Source organism: Carcharodon carcharias, chromosome 13 (assembly GCF_017639515.1).
Source record: "Carcharodon carcharias isolate sCarCar2 chromosome 13, sCarCar2.pri, whole genome shotgun sequence".
NCBI classification, from domain to species: domain Eukaryota; kingdom Metazoa; phylum Chordata; class Chondrichthyes; order Lamniformes; family Lamnidae; genus Carcharodon; species Carcharodon carcharias.
The window spans coordinates 32541955-32557120 of record NC_054479.1 but is presented as its reverse complement, the minus strand read 5'-3'; the positions used below and the strand labels follow the sequence as shown (position 1 = coordinate 32557120).

The 15166-nt window shown below is 40.5% G+C and overlaps 1 protein-coding gene across 4 annotated transcripts in view; it reads left to right on the top strand.

Annotated features, from left to right (window-relative positions):
- Window positions 1-15166, top strand: part of ift81 (intraflagellar transport 81 homolog) — a 104716-nt gene that overhangs the window by 29013 nt on the left and 60537 nt on the right. For all 4 annotated transcript variants that reach the window (XR_005944920.1, XM_041203436.1, XM_041203437.1 and 1 more), the window contains exons 8-11: window positions 781-865; window positions 3632-3795; window positions 11685-11780; window positions 14770-14916. Coding sequence is in view for 3 of the 4 variants with exons in the window: in XM_041203436.1 (XP_041059370.1) it covers window positions 781-865; window positions 3632-3795; window positions 11685-11780; window positions 14770-14916 (492 nt within the window). In the remaining variant the exon portion in view is untranslated. The remainder of the gene's footprint in view (window positions 1-780; window positions 866-3631; window positions 3796-11684; window positions 11781-14769; window positions 14917-15166) is intronic.

Genomic DNA, 15166 nt, shown 5'->3' with positions numbered 1-15166 from the left:
TCTTTCTGAACTTGTATAGTAAATTTTGCTTTCGTTTGTTCAAAACCTGTGGAATCTTGTGGCTTTATTTCAAAAGCAGGTGTCTTGAATCTCAACCTTTTAACTACTTTAAACAAAACGTTACTGGCCCCTAACAAGACCACCCCCCACATCCTGGGGTCTGGCCAAGGATCATAACATACCTCAGCCATGCCCCCTGCCACCATTCCTAATTCTCTTTTTTGGTCTGTAATCAGCCCCACTTTTTACCACCCTTTTGCTATTTATAAGTCTATAGAAGACTTTTGGATTCCCTTTTATGTTAGCTGCCAGTTTCTTCTCATATGCTGTCCTGTAGTGATCATATAGCTTGGTTTGTAGGTAGCATAGATGCATTGAGCAATGGGACATAGAGCTATATTGAGTGTTTTTTGTCCTGTTTGCATTATCTTCAGGCACCTCCCTGTATGTGGGCAGGAGAAGATCATTTCAGCATCTCTGTTGACGCAAGGTTTGATTGGTGGAACCCTGCAATGTATTTATTATGTGTCTCCTGGCTATAGCAAGTATGTGACTTGAAGACACCAGGAAAGTAACTTAAAAAACCACATTCATAACTTCTCAGAAATACACCAACCAATTGTACACATATTTATGTAAGTCATTAGATATGTTGTACGTAATGTCCATGAAACATGAAAGTCATGGAAATAAATCTGTTTTCGACCCATTTACTAAATAAGAAATTTTAGCAATGTTTTTATTATTTTGGAGTTCTACATTATATATTTTCTTCTGTAGTTATTCCATGCAGAACAAAGGCTGCAGAGAGCACAACAGCAGTTGAAGGACCTTCGACAAGCTTCAGCTGATGCGAAGCCTGAAAGTAAGTGCTATATGAAAGTCCAAATTTAGGACGCAGTGTCAGAATGATTCCATAGATTTCTTCTGATTGAGCTATGTAGAACATAGAATGCTTGTTTAATGAATTTTCAGTAATTCAAGAGCAGCACAAGGTAGGAGAAGCTCTTTGAAGAACAAAGGTAGAAGAAGCTCTTTGAAGAACAATTAAATTCCAGATTATCAATTTCTGGATAATGGAGTTAGTAGAGAGGCATAAAAGCTGTGTTTTCTATGTAAAGTATTTTTTCAAGTAATGCTCTTTACCATTAATTTATCTTTGCAATTAAATAGATTGAACTACCTCTTAATCACCAAAATTATACATTTTCTTATTTTTACCTAAAACAGTAAATAATTATTACATAGTATGGTGCCAAGGCATACAGACTGGATAGATCTTTGGTGTTTGCTACTGGGAAGCAATGTGGCACTATCACCGTCTTGCTTTTCCAGAAGGCTGATAGATTATTCAGGGTTCTAGCCTCAGGTTCATACCCAGTGAGCCCTGCTGAAGAGTATGCACATATTACTGACAATAGGATTGGACGATCTCACCAATTGACATTATCCAGTTTCTCACATGAGAAACAGCCACTTAGAGGGCTGTGCATAGAATCAAGCATCAGAATGTTGCAGCACTGAAACAGGCCATTCAATCCCCAATGCATGAGTTTTTCTTCATTTAATCTAATTCCACTTTCCTTCCTCCCATAGCTCTGTCAGTTCACCCCTTCTCAGATTTGGTGAAAAAAGCCAGCATGACTTGCTAACAATAGTTAATGATTGGGTCTGTTACAGACTTCAGGGCAGATAAACGAAGACAACGTTTTATGCAAACTAAGAAAGTTGTGTTCTTTCTTTTGTGTATTGAATGCTCAGTATTTTGTTCTCAGGATGTGGATGATGCTTGCAATCTGCATTTGATGCTCACCCCTTATTACACTGAAGATGATAGTGGATCTTGTTTTTGTGCTGATGTGCTCCCACAATGATAGATGAGGAATTCCAAGATTTTGATCCAGCAGTACTGAAGAAATAGCAGTTTAGTGCAGGGCTCTGTGCTCTATGGGCTATTCCCAGGGACGCACACCAAGATAAACAGCAACTGTGGCTGGAGGATCATTGATTCGGTGAAAGATGTTCTTTGGTCTGTCTGAAACTTTCTGGTCTTTCAGTGCAAAGAGTTGTGCACGAATGAGTGTTGCAGACCGGCACATTCCAAGGCCCAGGGCTATGTGCTGAGGGATACACTAAAGCTTTGGGCAGGCGCCGCAAAGGCACAATGGGGGAAGGCCACCACCTAAGGTCTTTCAGCCGTAGTATATCGAGGGGGCTGGAAATTGTGGAAGTCCTTGGGTTGTATGCCTGACATGGAATGTTTCTTGTAAGCTGTAGCATTTCCTGTAATATTCAATTTGAAATGCTTTGGAATGTACTTTTACAAATTTTATGAATAAAGTATATTTTTGCAAAAAATAGTAGTTTATGTTGAAATCAAGTTTGACTTGGAGGGATGGCGTTCCTAGGGTCTTGGTGGTAGAGCTCATGGGGCTGGAAGGGACTATCAAATTTAAGCTTGGTGATTTGCTGTAGTGCATCCTGTAGATAATACATATTGTATCAGCAGTGCACCTATGGTGGGTAGAATGGATATTGTAAAGTTGCTAATTAAGGAAACTGCTCCACCTTGAATGCTGTTGAGTACCTTGAGTGTTGCTAGAGCTGCACTCATCCAGGTTGGTGGTGAGTAGTCCATAACACTCCTGACTTCAATCTTGTAGATGATAGACTTGTAAAATTTGTTCATGGGATGTGAATATCAATGGCAAGCCCAGCATTTATTTCCCATCCCTATTTGCCCTTCAGAAAGTGGTGGTGAGCTGCCTTCATGAGCCATTACAATGCGTGCCGTGTCGTGAAGGTGAACATTAAAATGACTTTGAAGGATCAGTAGGTACTTCATTGCAGGGTACGCACTGTCCGCCCTGTTCCTGTAGCCACACTGTTGATGAAATTGGTCCAGTTAAGCTTCTGGTTAGTAGTAATTTCTAAGATGTTGATGGTGAGCAACTCGGTGAGGGTCAGTGTCACAGAAGGTCAAGGAGCAGTGATTTGTTTTTTCTTATTGGAGTTTGTCATTGCATGGCATGTATGTGGTTCAAATGTTACTTGCCACTTGACAGATAAAACATGGAAGTTGTCCAAGTCCTGCGTAGGCTGATATGGGCTGCTTCACTATTGGAATAATTATGAATGGAGAAGACCACTCAGTAGAATTTGTCAGCAAAAGCCCTTCGGAATTTTATATTGTGTAATCACTTTTGGTCAAAATTCACTTCCATATATGTTCTTCTCCTTGCAGCTAAGCAGAAAAGGGATAACAGTTGCTTTTCTGTAAATGGAGTCCTGTACTCGGCCAGTAGAAGGCACAGTTGCTTCATGATGTGATAGAAAATTGTTGTTCTATTTCTACAAGTTGGAGAGTCCTACCTAGCAGAGTGACTGAAGGTTATTGAAAGTTTTGCACTTTACTGGCTGATGGATCTAAACATAGATGAGTGTTGTCGCTGAAACTTGTAACCAGTGAAGGCTCAAAGTTATAATTGAGTAATACAGTTCTGAACTTTTAGAAGCCAAAAGTAAAATGATTCAAAACAACAGTCAATAACTATCAGAATATGTGTAGTTTTATTTGAGATTAAAATGTAAATGTTTAACTCTTAATAGTTGAACTGAATATTCTTTTCAGGTTTGATGAAGAGGCTGGATGAAGAAATAAAATTCAACACATACATGGTTTCAGACAAGTTTCCCAAGGAATTGGAAAGCAAGAAGAAAACTGTTCATTACTTACAAAAAGTGGTAGCAGAACCAGCAATGGGACAGTCTGACCTCAGTGAGCTCGAAACCAAGGTGCAGTGATAAGATGATATTGCATTGCTTCAAATGTTGATGACAGTAAATGCAGGAGTATGCATGTATGTACATTTGTTTTTCACAGCCCTTTCCTAGATGAGATGAGGAGAGTGGCCCATCTGCCTCAGATTCATGAATTCATCAGGAAGCAATCATTCTTGGTCTATAAGTTATAAATAATACAGCATGAATATGGCAATTGGTGTCATCAATTTTGGGGGAAAACCATAGCTCATGTCATTGCTGTTGTTGATAATTGTGATTGTTACTATCGCAGTTTTATTAATCCTAGCGGTATTGTTTTCAACGAAGAAATGTAGGTGAAAGAAATGTAAGCAACTTTTTATAATTTCTCTGAGTGGTTAAACACACTGCCCAGTTTCATTCTAGCTCATAAAAGCAGGGCTGATCTCTGCTAAATCAGTAATTGGAGCTCTCCATTTGGCTTCAGTATCTATTGGTAGTGAAAAGAAGTATCTGCTGATCATTAACCAATAGCTCCTGACTTTTCTTTGAAAATAGCACATTAGCTACTCTTCAGACTTTTGATCTAATGTCTGTATTCCATAACTTGAAAGATTTAAGAATCACAGTCTATACTTAAGAAAATTACTACTGCAAATTCTGAAATCTAAAAAAGAACCAAAATGATTGGAAAAAGTAGGTCCATCGGCATGTATAACAACAAAAGACAATTTCTCATTTTGATGCAGAAACTTTATCAAAACTTCTCTGAAAGAGTAAACGTTTGACCTGTTAACTTGTCTTCTCCCTTTCAGATAGTGATGGACCTGATGAGTATATCCAGCACTGCTTGCCCATATAGAACATAACACAAGAAATAAGAGCATAAGAAGACCACACAGCCCACCGAGCCTGCTCCACCATTCAATATGATCATTGCTGATCTTGGGTTTTGACTCCCTTCTCTTTCCTGCTCCCCATATTCCCTTGACTCCACGAGAGACCAAAAATCTGTCCATTTCAGCCTTAAATATATTCAATGCTTGTGAATCTAAAATCCAGGTAGAGAATTCCAAAGATTCGCAATCCTTTAGGTGAAGAAATTTCTCCTCATCTAAGTGCTGAATGATCAGCCCCTCATCCTGAAACTGTGCCTTTTTGTTCTAGATTTCCCAGCCAAGCGAAGCAACGTCTCAGTATCTACCCTATCAAGCTCCTTCATAAAATCTTTAGTGTTTCAATGAGATCACCCCTTGTTCTTCTAAACTCCAGAGAATATAGACCCAATTTACTCAGCTCCTCACCATAAGACAAGCCCAGGGATCAACCTAGTGAAACTTTGCTTTACTGCCTCCAATGTAAATATATCTTTCCTGAAATATGGAGACTAAAATTGTATACAGTATTCCAAATGTGGACTCACCAAAGCCCCATACAATTGTAGCAAGACTTGTTTATTCTTGTACTCCAGTCCCCTTGCAATAGATCATACAGGTGTCCAGCAGCTCTCATGTTTTCCTAGTTGCTTGCTATACCTGCAAGCTAAATGTTTGTGTGTTGTGCGAGATTTCCTTGAAAATAACATATGCCAGTCACAACCAAGAATCTTAAACTTATAAAACACCAATCACATAGGCCCAAGGCTCTCTGAACATCAACATTTACAAGTTTCACACCCTTTGAAAATATTCTGCTTTTCTATTCACATGAACAAAGTGAATAACTTCACACTCCTCCACATTATACTCCGTTTTCCATCTTGTTGTCCACTCACTTAACCTGTTTATATCTCTTTGCAGCTTTCTTGTGTCCTCACGGCTTGCATTTCCAACTAGCTTTGTATTGTCAGCAAACTTAGATACATTACTCTCTGTTTCTTCATCTAAATCATTAATATAGATTGTAAATAGCTGAGGCCCCAGCTGATTCTTACAGCACTCCCCTAGTCACGGCCTGCCAACTTCAAAATGCCCCATTTATCCTTACTCTCTGCTTCCTGTCCATTAAATAATCCTCTATCCATGCTAATATATCACCCCAACTCCATGAGCTTGTATCTTGTGTGGCATCTTAGTGAATGTCTTTTGGAAATCCAAGTATACAACATCGACAGGTTCCACTTTATCTACCCTACTAGTCACATCCTCAAAAACTATAAGTTTGTCAAGTAGGATTGCCCTTTCGTAAAACCATGTTGACTTGTTCTGATCATGCTATGCTTTCCTAATTGTATTGTTAAGACTTCCTTAATAATAGATTCCAGCACTTTCCTGATGACTGATGTCAGGATAAACTTTTGGTGGCCCTTTGCAGCTTTTTAGAACAGTCCCAACCCTCAGACTTACTGCTACTCTTTGCAATATTATAACCTTTTTTAATCGAATATTATCTTAACTTCCTTACTGAACAATGGGTGGATCTTGCTGAGTCTCTTTTACTCAATGGAATGTATTTTTATTGAACATTTTGAAAACAGTATCTACCCCCCTAGCAATACTGTCCTCTACTACAAGTACATTCATTTTTACTCCCCCGCTTGAATGGCTCCCTGGACCAGGATGCCATGGTCAGTTCGTTCATCCACCTGCAGTCCCTGCTCTCGTCCACACAGGCTGCAAGAACCTTGAACCTGTAGAACAATTGCAGGGGTTCAGGCTCCTCTATTGCTACCTTCTGTGTCCCCATACCTGCCTCACCTTGCGTCACATACTCCTGCCCCTGACCACAGGTCAAATTAGAAGTACCTAGCCTAAGAGATGTGACTGCATCCTGGAACAAAGTATCATAGTAACTTACCTCCTGATGCATCACAATGTCTGAAGCTTGGACTCTAGCTCATCAACATTGAGGTTCCTCAAGCTGCAGAAACTTTGTGCAGATGTGCATGCTATGGATCACACTGATGACCACCAGCACCCACATGCTACAGCTCAACATATCACCTGCCTTGCCATCTTTATTGTGTTTTATGTCTCAAATTTAGAAATGTCATTCAGTTGTTATCTGTATTTATATTAAGTAGCTTAACTAACTAGGCTATAAATTTAATGTAATACTTGCATCTCCCCAGTACTGGTTTAAACCACTGCCCCTGTTTAGAGGGATAAAATCTTAAAACTAATCACTCACCTGCTCACCTGATTTAATGCCTTTGAACTCTCACCAGCTCTGGAGGCTGATAAAAAGTATGAAAAGCAGCAGCTCCTTCTCACCTGCACCAAACTCCCAGATTAGCATTCGTTCCTCGTCACACTCAGGCCAAGTCATCTCCACTCTGTGCTCCCGCTCATATAGTTCCATAATTATTTTTGTGTGTGTATGTCATAAGATCCTGTTGTCTTATGAGTGGCAAAGTGCCCCAGCTCATAAACGATCATATTGTTAAGCTTCAGATCTCTGCACTTGCTTTGTGTTCAACAATCAGAAATAGTCTGCTTAATTTCTGTAGTTATCATTTTGGAAAAAACACATTTCTATTGTATTATTTCCTTTTCCTACTTACACACCTCTGGACTTTAAGGGGCATGTATATCACAGGGTATTAATTTAATTAATTTATAACTTTGGTACGAGAATTTGTGGAAGAAAGGTTGAATGGGTAGCGATTGACACCAGTAGAGTTATGGTGATTCTTTTTTGTCAACAAGTAAAGAATTATTACATTTAAATACTGTATTTAAGTGATAGTTAACAGAGGAAGAATTGATTTTACCCACTCCACTCTGGATAAAGTCCAGTGGCCAGTTCACCAAAATTTACATCTAGATGATTTGCAGCTTCCTCACTTACATTGATCCTACTTACGTTGACTCTCCCTGAACGTGGGTCTCCATTTTTACATAACCTTTCTTACAAAAATGGTTCTGCTATTAGTGCCTGAGAACAAAAGAAACTGTACAGCAACAATCAGATTTCTCCATGATTGTTTTCCCTTCTGGAGAGTGAATCACTCCCGCTCTTGAGTCTGCACTCAACCATAAAAACTGTGGGTGTCACCTTCCCATTTTCATCTCTGGTCAACAGATCCTGGTCATGCTCAGAAAATAAAAAATAGAAATGTTAGAAATACACAACAGGTCAGACAGCATCTGTGGAGAGAGAAACAAAATATCGCCATACCCTTTTTCAAAGCTGCGCGTGCCCCCAGTTTCATTTTATCCTTCGGCTTATCCGACGCCTCAACAAGAAACTTTTTCTCTTTCTCTCAAGTGCTAAGGAACGCAAGCTCCAACAACTCATCGACACCAACACCCATCTAGGACCCTCCACCCCCGCCTGTCCCTCCATCCCCACCCTTTCTTCCAATCCCAACCCCAGCCGTGTATTCACTATACCCCCTAACCTTCCCCTCTCCGATGCTGAACGTTCAGTGCTCAGCAAAGGACTTAGTTTCATACCCTTATGCCCTCACCTCAATGAATTTCGGGCTCGGCATGATACTGAACTCTTCTTCCGCCGTCTTCGACTCCGGGCTCACTTCTTTGGGCAGGAGTCCTCTCCCAGTTCAACGGATCCTTTTACCCATCTCCAATATTCTCCCTCCACCTGGACCCCTCCCTCTGGATTCTTACCTTCTCTCGATCTTTTCATTGAGAACTGTCGGCGCGACATTAGTCGTCTCAATTTCTCTGCTCCTCTCACCCATTCTAACCTGTCTCTCTCTGAACTTACTGCACTCCATTCTCTCAGGTCCAACCCTGACATTGTCATCAAACCTGCTGACAAGGGTGGTGCTGTTGTTGTCTGGCGCACTGACCTCTACCTCGCGGAGGCTGAGCGTCAACTCGCAGACACTTCCTCCTACCTCTCCCTGGACCATGACCCCACCACTGAACATCAAGCCATTGTTTCCAGGACTGTCACTGACCTCATCTCCTCTGGGGATCTCCCTCCCACAGCTTCCAACCTGATAGTCGCCCAACCTCGGACAGCCCGCTTCTATCTCCCACCCAAAATCCACAAACAGAACTGCCCCGGTAGACCGATCGTCTCAGCTTGCTCCTGCCCCACAGAACTCATTTCTCGTTATCTTGACTCCCTTCTCTCTCCCCTTGTCCAGTCCCTTCCCACCTACATCCGTGCTTCCTCTGACACCTTACGTCACATCAACAATTTCCAGTTCCCTGGCCCCATCCGCTTCCTCTTCACCATGGACGTCCAATCCCTCTACACCTCCATCCCCCACCAGGATGGTCTGAGGGCCCTTAGCTTCTTCCTCGAACAGAGGCCCGAACAATCCCCATCCACCACTACTCTCCTCCGTCTGGCTGAACTTGTTCTCACGCTGAACAATTTCTCCTTCAACTCCTCTCACTTCCTCCAAATAAAAGGTGTGGCTATGGGTACCCGCATGGGCCCCAGCTATGCCTGTCTCTTTATGGGGTATGTGGAACATTCCTTGTTGCAGTCCTGCTCCGGCCCCCTTTCACAACTCTTTCTCCGCTCCATTGATGATTACTTCGGTGCCGCTTCATGCTCTCGTCAGGACTTGGAAAAATTTATTAATTTTGCTTCCAATCTCCACCCCTCCATCATTTTCACGTGGTCTATCTCTGACACTTCCCTTCCCTTCCCTGACCTCTCTGTCTCAATCTCTGGTGATAGACTGTCCACCAATATCCATTACAAACCCACCGACTCCCACAGCTATCTCGACTACAGCTCCTCACACCCCGCTTCCTGTAAGGACTCCATCCCATTCTCTCAGTTCCTTCGCCTCCGTCGCATCTGTTCCGATGATGCTACATTCAAAAACAGTTCCTCTGACATGTCCTCCTTCTTCCTTAACCGAGGTTTTCCACCCACGGTCGTTGACAGGGCCCTCAACCATGTCCGGCCCATCTCCCCTGCATCCGCCCTCACGCCTTCTCCTCCCTCCCAGAAACATGATAGGGTCCCCCTTGTCCTCACTTATCACCCCACCAGCCTCCACATTCAAAGGATCATCCTCCGCCATTTCCGCCAACTCCAGCATGATGCCACCACCAAACACATCTTCCCTTCACCCCCCTTATCGGCATTCCGTAGGGATCGCTCCCTCTGGGACACCCTGGTCCACTCCTCCATCACCCCCTACTCCTCAACCCCCTCCTATGGCACCACCCCATGCCCACGCAAAAGATGCAACACCTGCCCCTTCACTTCCTCTCTCCTCACCGTCCAAGGACCCAAACACTCCTTTCAAGTGAAGCAGCATTTCACTTGCATTTCCCCCAACTTAGTCTACTGCATTCGTTGCTCCCAATGTGGTCTCCTCTACATTGGAGAGACCAAACGTAAACTGGGCGACCGCTTTGCAGAACACCTGCAGTCTGTCCGCAAGAATGACCAAAACCTCCCTGTCACTTGCCATTTTAACACTCCACCCTGCTCTCTTGCCCACATGTCTGTCCTTGGCTTGCTGCATTGTTCCAGTGAAGCCCAACGCAAACTGGAGGAACAACACCTCATCTTCCGACTAGGCACTTTACAGCCTTCCGGACTGAATATTGAATTCAACAACTTTAGGTCGTGAGCTCCCTCCCCCAACCCCACCCCCTTTCTGTTTCCCCCTTCCTTTTTTTTCCAATAAATTATAAAGATTTTCCTTTTCCCACCTATTTCCATTATTTTTAAAAAAAACCCCCACTAGAGCTATACCTTGAGTGCCCTACCATCCATTCTTAATTAGCACATTCGTTTAGATAATATCACCAACTTTAACTTTAACACCTATGTGTTCTATTGTACTATTGTCGTTGACATCTTTTGATGATCTGCTTCTATCACTGCTTGTTTGTCCCTACAACCACACCCCCCCCCTCCACCTCTCTCTCTCTCTATCTCTCCGCCCCCCCACACACGCACCTTAAACCAGCTTATATTTCAACTCTTTCTTGGACTCGAACTCAAGTTCTGTCGAAGGGTCATGAGGACTCGAAACGTCAACTCTTTTCTTCTCCGCCGATGCTGCCAGACCTGCTGAGTTTTTCCAGGTAATTCTGTTTTTGTTTTTTATCTCTCTCCCTGCTTGCTTCTGCACTTGCTTAAAACATTAAAACATTTGCAACTTTTTCCATTTCTAATGAAAGATCACTAACCTGAAATGTTCATTTTTCTCTCCCCCTTCACAGATGCTACCTGACGTACTGAGTATCTCCAACATTTTCTGATTCTTTTATTTCAGACTTCCAAAATCTGCAGTATTTTACTTTAGAATCAGTTTAAACTGATCAGTTTAAAGGCCGCCTGGCATTTCAAAGGAATATGAGGTGCTTGAAATCTATCCCAGATGGTTAATTTTTTCTTGCTACTGGTCTGTTGTTACAGCCAATCTCTGATATTAATGCCCCTCAGAAAAACCTGGGACTCCTTCCATTCACAATGTGGAAAGTTGCTGAACTATCTGCTTTTGTGTTGTCCTGACCAATTTCCAATATTAGTATTACTGTATTGGACAACATTTCAATATATGATTAACTTCTGACTTGGATCAGAAGTTTTTCAATTTAAACTCTATCACTTCAAATGATTCATGATGCAGGATGATTAATATGACCAAGCAAGAGATGACCATTTACTTCTTCGGCCAAAGTGATTACCGTGCTAAACATTTGGAGCAACTATTAAACTTAAAGAAAATAGAAAGAAAGACAGTCCTTTGCTTAGCACTTAGTACTTTATAGCATCATATTTTCAAATTATGTATTTTAAAATGTGATTAATCTTTGTAAATGAGGTTTTGCAAACAGCATTGAGTATAGAATAATTGAGGCTTTTAATTGTACCAGGAATTGCACACTCCTTACAAAGTTGTATTGTCTCTTAGTAGTCAAAATATGTTCAACATTTTAAGTTCTTTTATTTAATATATATGCATTATTTAAAACCCAACATTCTTAGAAACAGTTCATTATTTTGAAATCACTGCTCTCAATTTTTAGATCCAGGAGATCAATACACAAATTAACCAACTAATTGAAAGGAGAATGATGAGAAATGATCCAATGGATGACAAACTTTTTCTTTTTCGGCAACAGGTAAGGATAATGTAAACATTAGTATGGCAGACGAGCTCCAATGATTTCATTTCTAAAAGAAGTAGTACTATCTATTTGTGTATATTTATTTTTCAAATTTTTAAAATGTGGTGTGAGCCTTTGGCTGAAAGGCTGTATGCAATAGATGTAGGATTTAATCCTGGTGAATGGGGCTGGAACTCCAGTTCTAAATTCTGGGCTGATATCCAGCAACAGCACTCATATATCCGATAGGTATGGTGGCACCCCTCATCAATGAGTTATGAGATCCCTAAAATATTCCCACTGCATAGAGCTAAGCATTCATTGTCTAGTACAGTTTACAGAAATTTTCAGTGTGAATGCTGTAGTGGCAATATGTCCTATAATCATGATATGCACTCCCCACCATCCACAACAAAAAAAAATTCTAATGACTTATACCTCTGCTGGCCTACCTGAAAAACATCCCATTAAGATGATTCAGTGGTATAATGCCATGGAGAAATTGGATATGGATTTTCTTTGTGATTCTTCACTGATCTATTCCCTCATCCTGATCAATGCCTTCTGTTAGAGATGCAAAGTAGAAATTAAAATGCTAAAAATCTGGTCCTACGTGTGCACCAAAACAGGCACACAATATTCTGACATACTGTAAAACCTGGTAGTTATATTTGATGTAATTTTTTTTACTACCATCCAATCTTTTCAATCCCATTGAGATTTATATTTGTGTTCCTGTAAGAAGCAATTGCCACTTCTTAAAAATTCTCTCATGGGATGTAGGCGTCGCTGGCTAGGCAAGCATTTAATGCCCATCCTGAATTGCCTTTGTTCAGAGGGCACTTAAAAGTCAGCCACATTGCTTTGATACGTTGCTGTAGGTCTGGAGTCACATGTAGGCCATACTGGGTAAGGACAGCAGATTTCCCTCCCTGAAGGACATTAGTGAACCAGATGGGTTTTTACAACAATTGACAATGGTTTCATGGTCACCCTTAGACTTTTAATTCCAGATTTTTATTGAACTCAAATTCCACCACCTGCCATGGTGGGATTTGAACCCGGGTCCCAGGGCATTATCCTGTGCCTCTGGATTACTAATCCATACCGCTACGCCATTGCCTTCCCTTGACAACATAAATTTGGAAGCACCTGATCAATCCAATGGTTCAATTATGCTGGTTTTTGAGTCAACTTGATTAGAGAGCAGGAGTAGGGGTGAGGATGTGTGTGGGAGATAGTGAAGGAGAGTTTTTGCACCCTTTCTGGAATTTGATACACTGCTCTTGTTAGGCCACAGTCAAACCCAGGTTCTTTGAATCAAAGTGTAATTTCAAACACTTTGTCCATTTATTTGTATTTATCAAATGGCCAATAAATTGCTACTGGATTCAATCTATATTAGTAACAGACTGGTTTCTACAGTTCTAAGGAAAATGTGGCAACTTTAAGTAGTAACCCTTGACATTAAATTTCAAGATTTTGCACTATGTGTTGTCATGTTTATAAAGTTTGATCAAAGTATTTTCTTCCTCATTTCTACCTTCTCAGTATCTTGCTCATGTTGCTGTTTATCTCATGTGAAGCAGGATAGTGACAATTGGTGAGAAAATTAAATAAAAACAGTAGTTTAAGACTACACTCTACGTAAAATATTCTGCAAAATTTCATGTTAGTTGCTTGCTTCCTTCTAGTTAAATTTATTTAAATCATAAACGTCAAAGCTATATCAAATAACAAGTAACTTCTCCCATCATTTATCCTACCTCTGTTTCTAAATACTGAAGTTTTGTAAGTTTGAATCTAGTAAGTTTAGTATTAGTTGTTCATCATAGCAGATAGGAAAGCATTTTATCTGTAATTTAGTGTTGAATTATATTGCAAAGAAAATTATAATTAAAATCCATCTGCACTTGAGGGTTATCCTATCTCCAATTGTTTTCTGAGAAATTAATTTTCTGCTGCTCTATATGTATATTTGTAATCTATTTATACAAAGTGTGGGTAACAGTATTCATAATTCATCTTGGAACCCAATATTTAGAGAACCCAATATTCATGGAATGGTATAGCACAGAAGGGAGCCATTTGGCCCATCGCGCTTCTTTTGGTAGAACTATTCAGTTAACTCCACTCTCCTCTTTCCCATAATCCCATAAATGGTTTCCCTTCAAGTACCTATCTAATTCTCTTTTGAATATTACTATTGAAACTGCTTCCACCACCCTATCAAGGATGAGGGACTTCAGTCATAGTGTGAGACTGGAGAAACTAAATAGATTACAAATATACATATATAGGGCAGCAGAAAATTTATTTCTCTGTTAGAACAGAGAAAGCTAGAGGGATAGGTGTTTCAAGTCATGAATGGTATGCAGAAAAAGTCTCATGTCACCTCTGGTTCTTTTGGCAATCACCTTTTAATCTGTGTTCTCTGTTTATCAACCCTTTTGCCAAGGAAAACAGCTTCTCCTTATTTGCTTTATCAAAACCAGTCGTGATTTTGAAGACCTCTATCAAATCTCCTCTTATTCTTCACTCCTCTAAAGAGAGCAGCCTTCATAAAAAAGTCTCATTTCTAGGTATATATGTCACACTTCAGACATCACACTTCAAAGTGTCACACCGTTTCAGATCCAGACCATTTCAAAAGCAGGAGGAAGCCAGCTGTTGATTTGAGTCTGAAATATGCCAACAGTTACAATTCACTTGTGATGACCTCATGTTTATAATTACCTGGATTTGCTTACTGGGTCCACTTTCATTCAGGAAGTTCTTGAGCAATGGTCTTTAAGGGGCAGGTCAGGTTAGCAGCGAAACATCATATCCATGCTCCAAGTACCTGACTGGCCAGGTCCAGTCTCAAATGATAGTTACTAATGAGCTTAAAATTATGTCCATGAAGAATTGGTTGAACTAAGAACAGAACGTTTATAAAAGTTGTTCTCCATACTGAAGCAAATGACAAAATTATTCATCTGCAATAACCAACAACTTCACCCAGGCATCTATCATTTCCCGAAAAAAAGAAGCTAAAGCTGAAGAGTTGCAAGAAGGAAGAGAGGAGTTGTCAAGTATGGAGAAAGAACTGGCACAGAAAACAAACCAGGCTCGTGATTTTGATGGCACAGAAGTTCTGAAAGGTGATGAGGTAAGATAACTGAAACAAGTGACTGTAAATATTTGAGGTGTCTTGGGTCTATTTACTGTTAATGACAAGTGTTGGAAGTATTTTTTCTCTATCACACTGTTAAGTCTGCAACAGATTTTTAATGACAACTTTGTGTGTTTTAATTTGATAGATTCCTTGTTTCCTGATGTGTGTGAATCAAATCAACTAAATCAATATTATAATAACTATTATAGTATATTTTTTAAGAGTATTTGTTTATTTTCAATAG